The 20862-nt window shown below is 39.6% G+C and overlaps 1 protein-coding gene across 2 annotated transcripts; it reads left to right on the top strand.

The window, feature by feature from the left end:
• Nucleotides 1-127: 127 nt before the first annotated feature.
• ext2 (exostosin glycosyltransferase 2) lies at nucleotides 128-17047 on the top strand. Of its 2 annotated transcripts, none has more exons than XM_026377733.1 (15): nucleotides 128-261; nucleotides 1093-1434; nucleotides 1548-1771; nucleotides 2204-2293; nucleotides 3586-3702; nucleotides 3875-4070; nucleotides 4254-4393; nucleotides 4485-4578; nucleotides 7855-7986; nucleotides 11076-11265; nucleotides 13158-13324; nucleotides 14026-14169; nucleotides 14614-14742; nucleotides 15419-15501; nucleotides 15662-17047. In XM_026377733.1, the coding sequence occupies exons 2-15, from the start codon at nucleotides 1120-1122 to the stop codon at nucleotides 15798-15800; spliced, it is 2160 nt and encodes a 719-aa protein (XP_026233518.1). In that variant the 5' UTR covers nucleotides 128-261; nucleotides 1093-1119; the 3' UTR covers nucleotides 15801-17047. The 2 variants fall into 2 exon arrangements, with proteins under 2 accessions (XP_026233518.1, XP_026233519.1); XM_026377734.1 differs by lacking the exon at nucleotides 128-261 and adding an exon at nucleotides 506-590.
• Nucleotides 17048-20862: the final 3815 nt, after the last annotated feature.

Raw genomic sequence — 20862 nt, 5'->3', positions numbered from 1 at the left:
CAACAATTTTTTTAAAATAGCAAACAGTAAACCCAAAGAAAATCACCGGCGGTGACCCTTAGGGGGCTCCGAGGAAAGGACGTATCCAGCAACAGCATAAACCACAACGAAGAAGAATGGCTTCCGGTCGATAGGGAGTGACTTCCTGGAGAGCTAACGTTAGCCTAAAGCTAGGTTAGGATTGTTCATAACTGTGTCCTGTTTTTAAAGGTTGTCATGAATTAAACTCGACCTGTCGAGCCTTCTTCTATAAACGTCGCTGTGAGTAAAACATACACATGTTAGAAAACATCTTGCGTTTTATTGCGTTCAGTGATGTCAGCTGACATTGGAAGCTAGCTAGGTAACTTAGCACAAATGTTTACACAGCTGGTTTAGCTAACGACTACGTTAGCTGTGCTTAACCAAGCTTACTTCCTAGTTAACGCTAACGTAAGATACAGTAGCCGCTATAAAAGTTATTATGAGCAGTACTCCTGGAAAAATAATCGTTAGCTCCTTAATTTGATAGATGTGTTTTCACTTAGTGACACTGATTTGGTAGCAGTTAGCTAACCGCTGAGGATGTGTTACTGTGACATCTGACTAACGTAAGCGCTAGCTAACATACTATATCTAAATCAAAGCTAAATTCTTAGGTAAACAGCATCGTACTGGGTTAGTTAGTAAGGTGGTTATTATTGATGGGTAACATGCATTGCGCTGTTGACATAAACATACTTGGACACTGTATTTTTCATTCTGGTGTAACGTTACAGCCAACGTTTTTAGGCAGGGTTGATGCATCTACCGATGATTTATGACAATGATGAGAGCTGTAGCCAGCTAGATATACTCTACATTTATTTAAAAAAGGCAACAAATTAACCTTTTAAGTTATTCAAGGTCTTGAAAATCGTTTGTGTTGGATGACAAACAGTCCTGAAATCAGTATTTTCTGTTTAGCTTATGTATAGAATTTATAGACTAATTTGTAAGTTTGTGATGGTTGTTTAAAATAGTCTGTAATGATTATTTGTTAGTAGTTAAGTTAATTAACTAATCAGTGCAGCTCTGGCATAAATCATACATCAAATTGTCTCATCTTTATAGTGTCTGTCTGGACAAAGAGGTGTCAGAATGTATGCCTCTGGGAAATACAGCACACGGGGCCCAGCTCTTATCCCGCGGATGAAAACCAAGCACCGAATTTACTACATCACCCTCTTCTCTGTGGTTCTACTTGGACTAATTGCGACTGGGATGTTTCAGTTCTGGCCCCACTCCATTGAATCCACAGCAGACTGGACCCTCGATAAACGCAGTGTCCACGACGCACCTCTTAACCACCTACCTGTCTCCAGTCCCATTCCTGAGAGGGGTGACCTCAGCTGTCGCATGCACACATGTTTTGATGTTTACAGATGCGGTTACAATCCTAAAAACAGAATCAAGGTAACTGTCCAACAACCCTCACAGCACTGAGCATACACAAACCAAACATATGCCTTCGATATTCTGCAGGGTTTCTTGTTGAATTTATGACCCACTGTTGAAATGTTTTCTAGGTTTACATCTACCCTCTGCAGAGGTTTGTGGATGAATTGGGAGTTCCTATCAGCAGCATTGGACTGTCTCGAGAATACAATGACCTGCTCAGTGCCATCTCTGCCAGTGACTTCTACACAGATGACGTCACCAGGGCTTGTCTTTTTATCCCATCTATTGATGTGCTGAATCAGAACTCCTTGCGCATCAGAGAGACCGCACAGGCTCTGGCGATTTTATCAAGGTAAACACAGATACATTAGATCAAATTTTTTCAAAAAATATATCTAAACCAGTCATTGTTAATCATACTGTTTACTTCTTTGTCACTTTCTCTCTCAGTTTGAGCTCATATTTCTGTTGTTATAATTGATTAAAGCCCAAATAAAATAGCTAAAATAGCTTTTTAATCCCTAATAGATTTTGTATAACCATGTGCATTGTGTAGGACAGAAACAAACTTTACATTGAACACTTTATTTTTTAATACCAAAGTCCTCACGTTTCTTTTTTCTGGCCAGTAGGAAAGTTGAGAAACATTTGTGTGAAATGGAGAAATTAAAGCACATTTAATAAAAGTGAATGTTTGATATTTTTTTTAATAATTTCTTAAAACATTGTAATCTCTTAATAATTGACATATAATTAAGCAACAATTCTATGTATATTTTGGTAGATGGGACAAAGGGATGAATCATCTACTGTTCAACATGTTACCTGGAGGCCCACCTGACTACAATACTGCCCTGGACGTGCCCAGAGACAGGTAACTACAAAAATTATTAATTATCATATGAATCATAAAGAAATCTAAAAATACCTATGTCCACTGTCACTATGTCTTAGTGTGTACAAATTATACAGTGGAATTAATTACATGAACAGCATGAAATATGTAGAAACATATGCTCAGTCAACTTACCTGATTTTATAAGTCGACAAATGTCATCACATGATGTGCTACTACAGCACTTACCATAATTGAAGTCATCTCTAAAGTGATAAGAATGATTATTTGATTAAGATAAAAGACATATTGGGTGATAAAATATATTCAGGAGGCTTTGAGGAGACATTTAAAATCTGGTAGTATTTACCAGCAAAGAGCCCATGTCTCTCAAGATGTCCTGTAGGCTAGAGTGATGGCTGAGGATGGAAGAGGCTGAGCTTATGAACATGCAGCCTTGAGGCAATGAACACTATCTTTAGCTGTTAGGAATTTCCTGGGCTCATCCAGCTGGAGTCCATTTGGCATGGAGCCTCATCAGAACCAGGTGTGTGTGAGACTGACAGCATGTTTTTATTTAAATTCACCTTGCCTGGGAACAGAACAGATTCCAAAATACATTTTATAATCTATACGTAATTAATAAAAAAAAAAAAAAAACACATACTCGATCTCTGTAGTCCTATATTGATCTATATATTCTGGGCTCGGGAAACAGACTCTCGACATGTGAAACCTTGTCGAATCTGCATAGCTACTTTTTATTCACCAGTCATTTTTTATCAAACTGTTATGGGCATAAGTTCATAGTTTACTGTCTCTTCTCTGAATAACAAATTCCAGTAAGCAGAGTTTACCATAAGCTGATTCTCTGACACTAATGTGCTTTCATGACTGGACAGTCTGGCATCAAAGTGTACAGTGACACTATCAGTTACTACAAAAGAGAGCTTAACAGTGATTCACTAGTTACTCAGATACAGTTCAGGAAATTCTACCACATTATGGGATCAATCAACCAGGATCATGATCCTTTGCTTCACAAAGAATTTCCCCAAGGGGATTAGTAAAGTGTAAATTATTATTATTATTGCTCATAGTATATAGTATATTCTTTTTTTTTCTTTTTCTTTTTCTTCAAATGCTTTGCAGTTGTGCTTCGTGCTGTAGGAAGACAGCGTGCTTGCAGCTCCTTTTTGGTGAAGCACCACCGCCAAGTCTAGAGATCTGAACAGAATTTGACAGAATTTACTATTTTAAATATGTCTCTTCTGGCTGTTAAGTCCTCTGTGTGTACAAGCATTGATATAATCCAGGTCCATTTGTTTCAGAGCACTCCTGGCTGGAGGGGGTTTTTCTACATGGACCTACAGACAAGGCTATGATGTCAGCATTCCAGTTTACAGCCCCCTTTCTGCAGATGTTGAGCTGCCTGAGAGACAGCCTGGGTTAGCACATCTCAAACCTTCCCTCTTATTATCTTTTTTAAGAACCTAATTTAACCCTTGACAACTTCTAGACAGACCAATCTGCATGTCTTAATTAAGTTATTTAATGTCAACAATATAAAGCAGGACTTGATAACCAGTTCCATTTGCTTGTGTTTCCCTCTTTCCCCAGACCACGTCGCTACTTCATTCTGTCTTCACAAACTGCCATCCACCGAGAGTACCGGGCTGAACTGGAGCGCCTGAAGGAAGAAAATGGAGAGGCACTGCTTCTCCTGGACAAGTGCAGCAACCTCTCCCAGGGTGCCGCCTCTGCACGAAAACGCTGCTACAAGGGCCAGGTGTATGATTACCCTCAGATTCTACAGGTGGGAAGCACAACTGCATTCATAGACTCTCAAGATGCACTATTTTTTTTTAAATGAATTACTTTCTCAACAAAAATCCAGTCTGTTACTTTCAATGTGCTTTTTAAATATTAGCTAGTTTGTACATTGCGGAATCACATATCCGATGAACATTTTTCTGATTTTCCTGATGTATCTCTGCAGGATTCCTCATTCTGTGTGGTTTTGCGCGGAGCACGTTTGGGTCAGGCTGCCCTCAGTGATGTGCTGCAGGCTGGCTGTGTCCCTGTCATTCTTGCTGACTCATACATTCTGCCATTCTCTGAAGTTCTTGACTGGAAAAGGTTTGCTTTAGCCACCTAACAGTTAAAAGAACAAGAAAACAATATTCTCATATTTTAAGTTCACACATATTCTTTTTGTGTTTCTTTTCAGGGCATCTGTGGTTATTCCAGAGGAGAAGCTGTCAGAGATGTACACAATTCTAAAGAGTATTCCTCACAGACAAGTTGAAGAGATGCAGAGACAGGTAACAATACCAATGCCTAACTGAAGAGTAAACATCTCAGAGATTTCTCTGGGGTTTATATACTTGCATGTTATGTCTAAGACTTGCATCTATCATTTACCAACCAACTGATCAAATCTACAGATGCTGAAACAAATTTTATGTGATGTGCAAATGCGTGAATTTCTTCCCACATTTTAAAAGCTTTCCGAAGACTCAGCTTTGATATAAGCATGAATAAAATGCACAGGAGATGTTGATTCTCTCTTTTCACTTAATATTTGCATTGAGCCACAAAAAGCAAAAGTAAAAGCAGCTATGAGAAGAATGCACTAACTCAGCTGCTCCTCATTCTCTTGTATAAACTGTACTCCATTTACCAATTGTACTGGCCAAACAGACATTATAGGCTAGGGGCTCAGAGGCCGGCTTGGGGTTTTATTACACCAGACAGAGAAATCACGACTTACTTCTGGGATGAGGAGGGTGTCACTGATTCTCGTCTTAGATAGGTCTCTGCAGAAGTAATTTTACCATGAATGTTAGTGAAACTACTGGTCTGCTACTAGATACAGTTGATTACACAAAGCACTTTAAGACTAAACTCAATGTGTCAGTGGGCTGTCCGTGCTTACCACAACACAGGCATCTAGGGTTTATCTCACCTTTGCCCCACCCTATTTAATGTAACAAGTAAGTCACTGTGGTTGATCTCATCTGTGACAAACCAAGCATTGTCAGAACATATTTTAATGCATTCCAATTAAAGTAGCTAATTCATCATAGGAAAGGTCAAGCTGATGAATATTAATTTCAATATTTATTCATTTCAGTCGTTTCACCAGCAGAGGGCTCAGCACCTCTGTGCATACAAATGTAAAAATAGGAAAAGACAATGAATGTTTACTGAAAAGGAAAATCACGGTAGTAAACAATTTATATTTTACTTCGGAGTGGGTTAAGATTGTGTGAACTGAGTATTTCCAGACTTATTTAATAATAATAAAACAAAATTTTATATATATACATATATATATGTATATATATATATAAAATATAGTTTATATAGAGTTATAGTTACTAAAATCTGAAAATACTGCAAAAACTGTTTAGTCTATGCCGCCTCTCCAGCACTCCACCATGCAAAACACTATGCTGGCTGTAGCTGTGATTTGTAGCATATATCAAGTCAGTCTGTTGTCCTCTTTTCTTTTCAGTCCTCTCCTCTTTCTACTCACACCCGATAATATAGATCTGTACAGTCAGCTAAGATGATGACAGGTGTCAGCAGCTTTTTGGGGCAGTCAAATATGTAATAATGGCGTCACTGCAGATTTACTACTAGAGCTATCAGATGAGGTCTTCTACTCCATGCTTATTCTCTTCCCTTACCTGCACACATGTAGAAGTCATCAGAATGTCACAGTCCAAAATTATATATGAGATCTAAACTGCTCTGAGGTTCAGTAGTAGAGGACACATTATAGTCCATGACAAAATGGTACGAGTCACACAAACTATGGTCTGTCAGTGGGGTAGTCTGTAATCCAAGAAACCTCGGTGCTCACTACCACTGTGACTCTGTAATCCCACATGAAACCTGCTGCTAAAGCAGCGGTCTTCAGTTGTGGTTCTAAAGACACCAAGTCCTGCTAGTTTTTATTTTAGACTTTCTAATGAGGCTCGATTTAGACCTGGGAGACTGGGTATTAGTATTAATGAGGTGGATCTACTTGTGTGTGTAGAACTGTTTTGATCACAGTTAAAAGTGCTAATAAATCTTGAGGAAAACAATATTCCCAGTGAGCAGCTCACATGATTGAAACTGACTTGGCTTCACGGCTGTTTTTGATTATATCAAAAACGCTAACGTTCGCCCGGTTCTGTCCACAGCTCACTACTTCTGGTCTATAGGTTGAATCACTTGTCAAGCACTTCACAACTTCCCCTGAATTGAACAAACTGATGCATTGCCTCAAATGGGTTTTTAATGCTGTTTGACTTACAGAGGAATATATTTTGGACCCGACTCATTATTTCTTAAATACATAGATTACATTACCTTTTTATTGTTTTTATTTGTGAATACATTTTGGGTAGCTCATGGTATGAGTAAGTCAGAGTTGCCTATATTTACTCTGCTGCACTTTCATCAATAGAAAAAACTAAGTGCAAGCTATAGTCTATATGCTGCAATTGAATGATGGAATAAGGGTTTGTGTCCCTCTCATGCAATGTCGTCTCTTCTTTCCTGCTCATAAAAATTCCTGCAGGCGCTGGAAGAGGGTGGAGGGTGGTGGAACAGGCCCTTGGGCCAACACAGTTTGCTTTTTGCCTTCTCCCGGTCGGAAAAGAAACTTTCATCACTGGCTGATTTATGGGCCGCTGGGATTCCCCCCTTGAGATTAGAAAGTCTTTTTGGATTCTGCTCACCCCCGTCTATAAAAATAGATGCTGTTTTTGTGTTGTTGTACATCTCCTAGTGCTTCGCCCCATACACAGACATGTCCGATTTGGGCAATGGTCACATGTTCGTGCCACTTCTGTATTTGTTTAACACGAGAAAACTCTTATAGGGTTTTCTGAACACTTGATCTTGAAGTGTTAAATACAATCATAGGTATAAATATATAGTTTGTTTCATTAATTTCTCTTAAAGTGTTATCTCTGCATCCCAACCACAAAATGATCAGACATTAAACAAATAGTCTGCACTGAATGAACCATAACAGTGCACAGGTATGTTTCTCATCTTTGTGGTCTTGGCTGAAGAAAAATGTGGCGTGAATTGTGAATGAGGGCAGTTGGAGTTCTGTATTGCAGCAGCCAGCGTGATAGCAGTAAGATATGGGTTAAGAGTTCACTTATCATTGAAGTCTGCTTTTCACATCAGAGATCTGTTGAAGTAAAACAGGCACAGTCGAAAGAGATTTCAGATGGGTTCAGAATAAGGGTGGTTGAAGGGGAAGAGGCTGGAGACGGCTGCTGCTGCTGCTGCTGCTGCTGTACCTGAGGGGAAAATTTGGGTTTTACAGTTATTACTTCACACTGGTGTGATCTTCTGTCACGTATTGGCAATACACATTTAAAAAAAATTTTACCGTTATTTTTAATATGAATAAGCAATAACGTGAGAAAATTGTCTGCATCAGCAATGAAAGTCTTGGGTAGAAAGAACATGTTGAATTTATTTACGTTCTGTTAATTGTGCATTGCAGTGTTGGTCTTCTAAGCATGTTTTGTGTTTGCTTTTTGTTTGTTTGGATAAATTTTAAGGAGTTGTCTGTTCGTCCATAGGCACGCTGGTTCTGGGAAGCATACTTCAGCTCTATGAAGGCTATTGGACTGACAACACTCCAGATCATCAATGACCGCATCTACCCATATGCTGCGCGGACATACGAGCAATGGAACAATCCACCTGTGGTGGTAAGTAACTACATATATGTGATGCTGACAAGTATTATGCCAGTATTTGTAACATTTAACCATTGAGTAAGATTATTCTATTAGTACTGTGTCCTCACCTTACATTTTTGTCTTTCAGTAGTAACTGTCATGTAATCATCTCTACTCCCTGAAGCTTATTCTTCTTCAACATACCGTATATCTAAATAATCTATACTGTCCTACTTTACTGTACTGAGCTAGTCAGTTGTAGTGTTTCTATTGTAGAACATCTGAATGACACCCAGGATAAAGCTCTGACCATACAGACGCTCAAAGTGCCACATAAACTTTCCCAATCTCCTGTGCCTTGTAAATCGAAGCCTCTGTGGCAGAGTGACAGTAGATGCCTTCCATCTTTCTGAAGCGCCACACATGCAGCACTTTGGTAAACACCCAGCTTGCTCTGAGGCAGCCAGTTTGTGTCAGCAGTTCTGAACTAGAAGGATGCCTCCATTGTGGTAAAAAATAAGTTCCTGCATGTCTGAGTCATTATGTTTGTAGAGAGTGTGCTGGATGTGACGACTGGTGTGTGTGTTTAGCATCCCCGAGGTTGTGGGAGTCTGTGGCTGCAGACAGCTTGGCTGTGCAACTGTCTCTCAGGAGTAGTTAATCAGCCTGGTCTGATCTAGAGTCTCTTCCATGCTCCTCAAGCATGTGTGTAGATGCATAATGGGGTCTGTCAAACGTCTACAAGTATCACAGTGTGAATAGTTCCATAGAAATAGTGAGATTTGAGAGTTGACTGTTGCAATCCGATTGCGTTGGCGTAAACAAACAGCATGTGTCTGATGTTTGTGATTTCACATCTTCACAGATCTCTACAGTCATTCAGGATTGATAAGTTTACAGTGAATGAGCTGCTCACTTCTGACCGTGGTTGCCTGTTTTGCTCTGTGCAGCTAACTCAGCAGTTACACTTGACATTGGCCACTTCTGTCAAAATGTTTTGTGCATCTAACCCCCAGTCCAATCTATCAGTATCACTCAGGGCTCAAGATTTGTCCAGACTCAGAGGAGGCTAATTGTGTCAGGCTACAGACCTTTGGCCATTTCTGCCTGAGATGGGAGATGAAGTGTTTTCTCGATTGATTCAGTGAATGGATGGTGAGAAGAACTTGCACAGAGCACTAAATAAATCAGGCAGACATTTTTCCCCCTCTCCTCATGTAGTCTTTCGGCTGGTAATTGAAAGCACATTTGCCAGGATTGCTGGTGCCTTTAGAAGGGGGTTTCAGAATAAGGCACAAGCTTCTTTTTGTTTGGGGTTGTAGGTAGTGGTGATACTTGTATGGTTTATGCATGACAGGAATTGAGGCATTTAAGGCTCATACTCGGGTTTTAGGATATTTGTGGTGATTGGGCATATAGAAGTCTTGATACAGTAACATTATTGTTTAAAAAATACAATACAGTCTGAAAGTCGTTGGACTTTTTCGAGTCCTTTTTTTAATGAAACGACTGTCATGAGGGTTGAAGTGCTGATTTTCTGAATTTCGTTAACAATATATTGTAAAATGTTGAAATAATCGGTGAGTCATCAACACTTTAACCTCAGTGATTTTCTTTAGAGCCAAAATAATATCCCTGTCCTAATACTCATAAATTATACTGCATCTTGTGTTGCAGCTCTATGGTTTTTATTGTTAAGTAACAAATTCAACGACTGGATATAATCTACCTTCGCAGAGCCTCTGTATCTCGGTATTTTAGTAATACTGTAGTGTAATTTTTTGTCAGTGGTAGTATTTCTGCAGATAAACAGATAAGGAAATTATTTAAATACTTGCTTTTAAAAATGTAACTTTAAGGGGAATTCACGTGTCTAAGACTGAAGAACCACTGAAGCAGTTCAGAAAACTAAATAAAACTCTTCTCATTAAGTGCAAATATAAACTACAAAAGCGATCTCCTGGTGGCATTTTGAGCTGCGGCTTTCTTTTCATCTAGTTTATGTTAGACAAATGGCTTAAGTGGTGTGTGCTTCTTTTATTCTATTTTAATGCATCTCTACCGCATATACGTGTTACTTTAATTATTTCCCTGCTCTGCTTCTGTGACAATGTGAGAACGACCACAAGGAAGTTTCCACTTTCCAGTAAAGTGAATTTTTATTGGTGCAGGAGTGACGTGTAAAAGAAGGGGCTGTGTCTTTGTTAACTTGTGTTTATACTGTGGAAGGAGCCGCATCGGTCTGTGGCCCATTGGGGCCAATGGAGAAACACGGTTTATATGGACTTCAAGAAACCCACAGATTTAGTGTTAGATAAGCTCTCTTATCTCCCTTTTTTTTTTTTTGCTGCAACCAGGGTTGGATCAAACATTTTTTGTGATCTTGATTAAGTTTGTCAAGAGCAAAGCCCGCTGGCTCCTATATTTTCTCTCCTTATATTAGCACATTAGATATAATTAATATGTGTGCTAATGTCTTTTATTTTACTTGAAAGAACCCTTAGTAAACAAAATGGTTTGATTGTTTCCACACACATTAGCACTAGTTTCCTCCTGTTTTGGTGTCACTCTAATACAAAAGACTTAGTAACTTTTAAAATTTAGCACATAGTACAAATGTACCATCAAAGAACCCTTGATTTAATCTGGAGTCAGTGCAGCTCTCTGGCTTTACAGGCCATTTTACAGGAGAGCAGTAAAAGAAAAGCCAAGTTCCGCAATGACGCCCTCAGTTCACTGCCTGGCAAACTTGTCTGTCCCAGAAGAATTTCACCTGTCAAAATAACATCGCAAGAGCAATTTTTTTTTTTTACTTGATGTTCTGACTGGATGTTTTTGGAATTCTGTGCTCTGACTCTGTTAGCCCCTGAGACACATTATTGGATGATTTTATTCTCCATAATAAAAACCATCATCTGGAAATTACTGCAGGTGACCTCACTGTCCAGTGAAGCAATATTATAGCGCATTAAATCATGGAAAACATGACAGACAGAGTGACGCAGAAGACACAAAGCAAATTTTACAGTAGCTTTCCATGGAAATCAAAAGGAATGAATGGGAAAAAAACATGCGTCTAAACATCTTGTGTTTTTTTTTTTGTTTCCTGTCTTGTGTAGAAGTGGACCAGTGTGAATAGCCCCCTGTTTTTGCCACTTATCCCACCAAGAGCACCTGGGTTCACTGCAGTGGTTCTGACCTATGATCGTGTTGAGAGTCTTTTTCGGGTCATCACAGAAATCTCCAAGGTGCCTAGCTTAGCTAAGCTATTGGTGGTGTGGAATAACCAGAACAAGAGTCCTCCTGAGGGTGAGTATACCAAAAAAAAGACAATTATAGAAGACTTAGTTATATATACACTCAGTACTCAGCTTGACTAAACTAGCTATAACCAGGACAGCTTTACAGCATATAACAATAAATCCTACCTTGGTAAAGATTATTGTTTGAGGATGTCCATCCTCCCCAATATAAACATTTAGGCACACCAGCAAAATGACTTATCACCGTTGTATGAATCCTTTTTCACTTTTCTCTTCCTTGTCCATGATGTATAAGAGATGACTGATAATAGTAAGAGCAGCCAAGCCTCATCTCTTGAGGCTACATGCTACCGTGACAAGTTAAAGGCCACAGCCACAACTCTCTGGATTTCTGTGGGTGAAGAAAGTGTAGAGCAATTTGGTAACCTCAGAAAGAAAGGAGTAATAAGTGATATCAAGATAATTGACATGTTCTTCAGTACTCAGCGCCTCGATCATTAACACACATGCAGTGGTCTTAAAGTATTTGCACCAATAAAGAAGAAGTAGTTTCAGTCCTTACCCGCAGTACTCAGCATAACTTGGCCTTTTTTGATACCTGTCTGTAATTTTTTAATTCTGTTGTTTAATACTGTTAGCTTGTGGTAAGACTGCTTCAGTTACAGTCCCTCACTGTCACATACTAAGTCCCTATTAGTTGTTATTTATTGCACCTTGAGCTCTCTAGTAATTATTGTCCTTAATATGGCAATTAAGTGTATATCAGTTAATCGTACCTTACACCTCTGGTGGCTTAACTCAGGCGAGGACTGTAAAGTAATGAAGTAGTCAGACGACTTTGAAGTGCTCTCATGTGGCTGTGAGTTGCCTTTTAGAGCCATCAGCGGCGCCTGGCTGGACCTTTGTGACTCATTAGAATTAACAAGGGGCCATTGACGGGTCAGGCTCATGGGGCTCAGACCAATATGAAGGCAGATTTCTTCCCCATTCTCACCATGCCTTAATCTGATACATTTACAAGGTCCCACCTTTATTACCCCTGTGTTTTTAACATGTGTCCAAGTAACCACGATCTACCATTAATATGTTTATGAAATTGTCCTGACTCGTCTCATATTCAGTGCTTTTATCTGGTATTAGAAATGAACTTTTCTGTATGTAACAACAGCTAAGAGAACATGTGGAGGGGGCAACAGTAAAAGATGCAGCTTATTCTTACAGTTATTACAGAAGAAAAAAGATGTGTGTGCATTCTGACACATTCAGATAATAGTTCATAAGTCCCCTATTCGTTCTGTCTCTTTCCAACGCTGGAAGTAAAAGAAGGGCTGACAGCAACATGGACAGAATGAAAAAAGAAATTCTGGGCATTTAACATAGCAGTTTTCCTTACAATAGCTTTTGACAGAAGACTTCAGACGTGGTTAGGATGACTTGGAGGTCTTCTTTTAGGCTGCCAGGTCCCAGTTACCCCATTAATGAGGGGACACATTCTGTGTGATCTGTTTGTGCCATAGTCCGTGCCATGGACACTGCCCAAGATCTTTGAAAAAAGTCCCCTGAAAAAAAAAAAAAACACTTTGTTGAGCTTGACTCATGAAGAATTGGCATGTGGTTAGATTTGCACGTGCTTGAGGTTAGTGTAGCGATACGAGTGAGTGAGTGAGTGAAGTTAAACTCTCAGAGCTCTGTTTCCCACCAGGACAGGCTTCAAAAATCAGTCAGTGTTGGATGACATCATAATTGCTCGCCCATCTTCAGACACTGATGGTGGCCATATTTATTTTCAAATATATTTACTGTAGTGTTACATATGGTATAAATATATCTATGGCTAATAATGTCTCCACATAGCATCAGCCATTTGCTTCAGCCTGTATCTGTGTGTGTTAAGCTAAGAATGTAGTTGCTATTATTGTATTGTTTTTTTCCTGGCAGAGTCTCTTTGGCCAAAGATCAGTGTTCCTCTTAAAGTTGTGCGAACCAAAGAGAACAAGCTGAGTAACCGCTTCTTCCCCTACGACGAGATCGAAACAGAGGCTGTGCTAGCCATCGACGATGACATCATTATGCTAACATCTGATGAACTGCAGTTTGGCTATGAGGTGAGAAAAAACGCCACTATTGAAACAAAAACTCTTACACATGACCGTATATTCCCATTTTTTTCCTTGATGGTATAAATTGCATGGAACCATTTCAAGTCATTCAGAGAGATTATTCTCATTCACCATTTAGTTGAGTGTTTGACTACCTGCTGGATGGTTGCGTTTGATGTGTGAAGAATGACGACAGGTCAGAGCTGGTGATTTCTATGATCACATACTGGCTTGGCCACACTTAGTCCAACACATTCACCTGAATAATTTAGAAGTCATTTAATAAAATTGTGCTCAGTTTAGAGATAATGACAGGGAATTACAGGCTGAATAGCGGAGCTGTCTGTCAGACTAGATGTCAGTAATCCTTGCTTAGAACATTTTTCAGATATGCATATTTAACATTACGTAACATTTTCCTCCATCTTGTTTTAGAGTTTCTTTCTTAAATCTAATTATCATGTTCACTTTTTATAATACTAGAGAGGCACTTCATCCTCATCTTCCTTTTCTTTTCCACCTTGCTTCAGCTAACGTGTTGGACATGTATGGAATGCAAAAATGAATATTGCTATAAGCTAATCACCTTTTTGGAGAGTTTTATATATATATATATAAGTTATTATATTTAGTTCATGATGTCTTCTTGACTTCACACTTGTCATATTTGTTTTGCTTTATATTTTTTGTTTTCTGTTCTGCTCCAGGTATGGAGGGAGTTCCCAGACAGGCTGGTGGGCTACCCAGGCCGCCTGCACCTCTGGGACCATGAGATGGGGAAGTGGAAGTATGAATCGGAGTGGACCAATGAGGTCTCCATGGTTCTGACGGGAGCTGCATTCTACCACAAGGTGACCTGGGAAAACCTGAGTGAAATGAATTACCTTTGACTGTTTGACCTCTGCCTTTTCCTCTTTTACACAAGTTTCCCTTAGAGCCACTTATGGATGTTCATCTTGTAGTTTAGATGTAGATTGGAAAAGAAAATTCTCTATTGTAGCTGCAAATTTAAATATTTCCTGTAGTCCTCTGTCGCAGCATGTGTAGCATTTCAGAGAAGAAGACTACAGTGATAGATGAGCGGCATGTCATAGCTACAGCGAGGTTATCTCACTTCTACTTAAAAGCTCACACACTCACTTAAGTTCAAAGCAAATTCTAGTGCGCTCATTCCTCCTACATATTCTTGGGTCATCTGGTCAAACAGTATCTGCATTGTTGTACATAATAAATCTGCCCTATATCTACATGACACCTAGTAATCATTTGTTGTTTTTGATTTGTTTCCATTCCAGTACTTCAACTATCTGTACACATACAAGATGCCAGGTGATATCAAGAACTGGGTGGATGCTCACATGAACTGTGAAGATATTGCCATGAACTTCCTTGTGGCTAACATCACAGGCAAAGCCCCTATAAAGGTACATTGAGAACTGTGCATTGTCTTGGAGCTTTAAGCCTACAGGGGGAGGCTGAGGCCTGACAGAGAGGACCAGAATCTCTGGGTCTGATCAGATCGCACCCTTCAACTTCATTGCCTCTTCCCCTCCCTATTGCACTGACTGTGCCCAGGTGCAGGGGCCCAAGCTAAAACCCTGCCTTAACCTCCCTTATCTAAGTGTCACTCACTGGCGCTCCCCCTCTGAGTATGTTTTCCTAAGCTCACCAGGGCTCACGCACACTCTGCAATCAAGTCACAAGCTGCACACATCTTTAGCCTTGCTCCCCCACTCCCACCATATCTCAAACAGGTTCCTTCAGAAAACACTCCACCCCAACCATTGGTGTTCGTCTCCCTCTGTCTCTCACTTTCCTTTCTCCTCAACACACACATACATTCACAGGTCCCAGATCGTTGGGTGTAGGGATGTGTCAGGGTGTAGATGTGATGGAGGCAAGACAGAGAAAAGCTGTACATCATCTCTTCAGCTCCACTGATGAAAATTCAGATTTTTCCACCACACTGAGCTTTGCAAAAGTTCAGACTTATTTAATCCCACTGGTCAGTTTATTGGCTTCTCTCTGAGCTGCTGAGGTTTAACACAGAGTTCAAGTGTGCTGACATTGCTGGTGTGATTATGCTCTGCTTCTGTTTAGGTGACCCCCAGGAAAAAGTTCAAGTGCCCGGAGTGTACTGCCATCGATGGGCTGTCTTTGGATCAGACACACATGGTGGAGAGGTATGAAACTTTATTTTGGAAATCTTGGATTAAATGAGCACAGTTAAAGTTGTTGTTTATAGCAGCAGGAAAAATTATTATTAATTAAAATAATTATTAATCAGAAACCGTTAAGGAGCTGCATGTTTTTATCTTGCTTTGTTGTTTTTTTCATCTTTAGATCTGAGTGTATCAACAAGTTTGCATCAGTTTTTGGTACCATGCCTCTGAAGGTAGTGGAACACCGTGCAGACCCAGTGCTCTATAAAGACGACTTCCCAGAGAAGCTCAAAAGCTTTCCCAATATCGGCAGCCTCTGACCATCCAGTAACAGATGTTTGAAACTCATCACAGACTCAACCCTTCAAGATTTGCCACCGCCACCGTCATCATTTGTATCACGACGCCCATTTTCAGACTAAAGTGGTTCGTGTTCTTGTCACTTCTCAGTTCAAGTGTCAATCACGGTGATTTTTAAATTGAATGTAAATTAAAGGCAGAGTTCTACAGGACACTAAGTTAATATATTGAATGACAAGACACTGAAATGTGAGAACGGTGATGAGTGATTTGACTATTAAGCTAAAAGTTAAATGTACTTTGAAACATTTAGTAGTGCTAATGCGTAGAATAATGTTACATGAACGTCTTTTGAAGGCTCACTCTGAGTCAGATGTCTGATAAGAAGCTTGCAGGCTCTCACTGTTACTGTTTGGAGTTGTTAACTTTGGGCTCCAGCTATTCTGGATTTGGTGTATACAGTGTATATATTTGTATTTTGCAGCAGTGCTGTATAATAGTCATAATTTATGATGCTCCAACAAGGATTTTCTACTTTTCATTCAAAGGCTGACATGGACCAGACTATTTTAGCTGTACAATATAAAAAGAGAGAGTCATACATGTTTATTGTACATGATATATATGTATTAATGATTCATGTACATATCTATGTAGGTTTTATCTAATGGTAATTTGAATGTGGTAACACACGGACAATGTACAGTAAACGTTTCACTCGTGTTGTTTTATACACATCACATTAGACAAACCTTAATTTTAACATTTAGAGAGAAACGGCCGATTAGAGAAATACTGCTGAGCTTTTATTGAATTCATATTTTATACACATTTGATTTATATGTATATTTATGTATATATATATAAATATACACTAACTGAAGCGTCAACCTTTTAGTGTTAATGAGTTATGTGAATAAGCACTGTTAACCATGCAGTTGAAGATCTACTGAAAAGCAAATAATAGAAATATTCCCATATTCTTGCATTTCAAAGTAAATATATAGGAACTGTTTATGCATGTGTTGTTTTTTTTCTCCCTCATTTCATCTGTTTTGTGTGCTTATATTTTGTTTTCTTTATCACTAGTTGTCCCTGCTCCAGTTTTTAGGCTGTTAATGACATTGTCTTCTGTTCAATTTATTTGCCTTATTTTCATTATTTCAATGAAATGTTTTTTTTTTTTTTTTTGACTGACATTATGTATCTAAGTGTATATATGACTTTATAATAGTGAAAAGTAAAGACCACACTAATATGTCTCCCACTTTTAATGTTTTCTGTTTTTTCCATGTATGTGTGAGCGAGGTGAGAAGAAGATGAAGTAAGATGTTTTCCTTTTTCATTCCTGTCGTTACTCCAATCTGTAACCATCCGCAGCAGACCCTCCATGACACGGCTGATCCACTGTTCCCTCCAGCCTGTCACCTGTTGTTAATATACACTGCCTAATCCACCCTGTTCAATGTCAGCAGTTCAAAAGGGCGCAGTTCGTATTTTTGTCAGCTTCAATTAGTGTGATACTCTTGCGGGTTCTGCGATCTCATTTCAGCACTCGTGTGCCTTCAAAGAGTTTGAAATGCATGAGGATTTTAGAATGTGACTACAGGAATGAGACAGTGTTTGGCCGGGTGGGGCTTTTCTTTTCTTTTCTTTTTTTTAACAACAGACAATTTATTCACAAGTTGTTGCCAACTGTGAACTGACTTAAAGGCTCTTCTTGAAACTGGGAGCAACTTGTTTGAGAAATACTAATAGTTTTTATTGCTCTGCTGTGAGGGAACATTTTACATGCTGAGGTGGAGGTGGAATAAGCAGCCATGTCAGTTACCTTGAAAGAAATCCTGTTTGTTATATACTGTTTTCTTTTGCTGCACTAACATGCTGCATTTGATAACAAATTAAGTGACCCGCTCTTATTTTGAAAGGAAGTGCAATAACTTATTGTACTTTAATCACACAGAAAACACAAGCATGAGTAGGTTCATACACTCATTTCAAAAGACTGCTTGAAGCCACAAAAACATGAAAAAAAAAAAACCTTTTGAAGTTCGTAGAAATTGGATATTGATAGAAATAAAATTCAAATGCAACTTTTGGCACAACTGTACCATGTAAATGATACAAAAAAAATACTTGTTAAAATCATCATACAAAATAATGCATCTAATCAGTAACATTTCAAAGAGTCATATCACTTCAATCCATTTTGCATGCACAAAGATGCACATATCACCATACATTTCCATAATATATTTACTCCTATACTGATTGCTTGACTTCAGTAGTATAAGAAAATGAGAAAGACAATGACAGCAACATTACTCTGAGTTTCTTAAAGCTAAAGCTAATCTTGTCTTAAATTAAATTGTAGTACAAGTAATTCAAGAGGCTGAAAGAGTGTGGTGCCGTGTGGAGGCAGCCATTACTAGAGATGTTTTAGTTTAAGAGTAAATTAGCCTAAATACATAGGAATGGGTGAAGATTGTGAGATTGTATTGTATAAATCTCAGCTACTGAATGCACTGTGCAGTTGGAGCAGTCTGCTAAATCAACCAGAAGACAGACGGTCCTGTCTGTCCTGACACACAATACTGCAGTGCGTAGCCTCCACATGGCTCAGTGTTAATTAAAAAGCCTTCCTGGGTTTGACACTGCGGTGTTGGCTGGGGAGGCTGTAGATTTGGGCCAGTGGACATGGTGGAAGTGAGCAAAGGGAGAGGCTCAGTGCAATGTGTGTGTGTGTGGAGATGGGTGATTAGGAGGGGTGGATCTTTGAAAGCAGAGCCATGACAGCTGAGGGGGAAGCATGTGCGAGGTATGTTTGTTTTGCATTTACCCCGTGAGCGCAGCTGTGTGCACTGTCCTTTTCCCAGAACACCGGAACACAGCAGACGCCCTCGCGGCTCGCCCTCCGTCCAACCCCTCAGCCAAAACACAGGGGGGCCCAAGTCCACATTTGCAAGGAGACCCTCTCAGTTTTGAGATATCTGCTCTGAAGTGAGCTTTATGCATATGTCTTGGATTTGGACCAGAGTGCAAAACTGGATGCAATTTGGACAACTTCAGGGTGATCTGCTCTGCTGACAGGTTATAGCCTGCACCCCACTCCCCTTACCTGCCCAGAAGGACAGTGAATGTGGTTCAGTTTAGAGAATTAGCAATGGTTGCTCTGCCTGGAGGTGTATTACTAAGATATCAAGTTTGCTTTCCGTAACCACGAAACCCTCTGTTATGTTTAAGGTCTATATCAGTCTTTGTGAACAAAGGAAGAACATATCCTGGTAAATCTCATCGGCTATTTCTGTCAGTGGAGGAGGAAGTTACTGGGGAAAAACAAGGTTTGCTATTTGAAATTTTGATATGAGGATATGATATTAGGATAGGATCAAGGATAAGAATATGGCTTGGGCTCATAGATATGGAGTTCATCTCTTATTGCTCTAAACCCCAGTCCTGTAACAAGATTCCTTGAGGTGTTAGTGGTTTTACTGAAGTGGGTTTTGCTCAGATGTTATAATAAAAGACTAATGTACATGTGTGCTCCCAGTTAAAAATCAATCCATTTGCATTTTTAAGAACAAATTTTACACACAGCTCAACATACAGCTGCTTCAAACACTGTTTTTTAAATTGAAAAGGAGTTTTCCCCATTATTTTATACAAAATAACTCATGATGTAAAGGTTTATGCAAATGTAAAATCCTAAATTCAAATTATTTACAGTTTGCTTACATTTTACTTGACTGAAGTCCTCCTCAAGCCCAGTTTCAAAAGGCACAGATGTGTGTGTATGTAAAGTCTCACAATACAAAAACCAAGCCAGGAAGACCGTAGACCTCTACAAAACCATTATAACGTATTGTGGTGAGGATTAGTTCAGGACAAGGATATAAAAGCATTTTTTAAGCTTTGACTGTTCCCAAGAGAAAAGTAGCCTCAATAATTGTGACATGGAAGAAGTCTGGAGCCAGTCCAGTGAAAAGCAACTGGACCAGAATCCATGAATCCAGCGGTCACTCTAAGAACTTCAGATTCAGAGGACCTCTGTGGTGAACCTGGCAGAAGGACGCAGGCTTTCAACACAATAATGACTAAAAGCATACAGCAAAGACAACACCGGAGCAGCCACAGGAAAAAAATCAGTGAATCTCCTTGACTGTCTCAGCCAATTCCCAGACTGAAACCCCACATAACATCTGTGGGAAAGGGGCCTGAAGATGGCAGATCACAGGCACTTCTCATCTCATCTGAGTGTGCTTGTGCATATCTGCCAGGAGGAACTGGAGAAACTAAATGTAGGTGTGAGTCACTGGAGATTCATTCAATGCTATATTTACTGCCAGAGGGGCTTCTGCACAGCGCTGAATTAGGGGTGTGAATACTTTTGTAAATGACACATCTGATTGATTATTGATTATTTAATGAATTTGTCTTTTAGTCTTTAAAGTATTACATTTAATTTGACACATCAAGAGATGTCTAACATGTATATGTGATGAAACAGAAACATGATTGTGGTGAAACTGGACTTTAGGGTGTCTGAAGCTGTGGTGCCACATCCAACTGAGATGCAGTTAAAACCTTATCGAACGTGATATTACGTTAATGTATTAACACCTGTACTACATCCCACTAATCTGGTTGATGGCTTCCTGTGTTTGTTTTGGGCATAAGCAATGAGAGAAGATGAGAAAGGAATACAGTGGCATCGTGACCGTACAGCGGTCAGCTTCGGAAGTCCAGAAAAAGGCTGTTGAACACCAACATCCTTCAAATGTTTGAAAGTGTCAACACAGCCTGTGTAATCTCCACGAGCTTCTCTGCTTCAAACGTGGCGGCTGCTGGTTTTTGTGTTGTTTCTGGCAGTCGGACTGACTGACTAGTAGGCACTGCTCTCTCCGAAACTCCTGAGACTGGAAATGCAATGGGCATGGTGATGTCCACTCGGAGCGTGTCCTTCTGAAAACAGAGGTGGCTCTGTGTGCAGACTCGACGCTCCCAGGCTCTTCAGCCCTGGGAGCAGCAGGCCCGCTGTGCCACTCTCATACTCCCACAAATACTTCCTCATCTGTGCCTTCC

This window comes from Anabas testudineus, chromosome 3 (genome assembly GCF_900324465.2).
Source record: "Anabas testudineus chromosome 3, fAnaTes1.2, whole genome shotgun sequence".
Classification (NCBI taxonomy): Eukaryota; Metazoa; Chordata; class Actinopteri; order Anabantiformes; family Anabantidae; genus Anabas; species Anabas testudineus.
This window is presented reverse-complemented; position numbering and strand designations above follow the sequence as displayed.

Bases quoted from the DNA above. Each gene is read 5' to 3' on its own strand.
- ext2 (XM_026377733.1), top strand. From the start codon at position 1,120: ATGTATGCCTCTGGGAAATACAGCACACGGGGCCCAGCTCTTATCCCG. The intron at 2,294-3,585 runs GTAACTACAAAA...CATTTGTTTCAG, and splicing joins CTGGACGTGCCCAGAGACAG to AGCACTCCTGGCTGGAGGGG. The intron at 4,071-4,253 runs GTGGGAAGCACA...GTATCTCTGCAG, and splicing joins ATTACCCTCAGATTCTACAG to GATTCCTCATTCTGTGTGGT.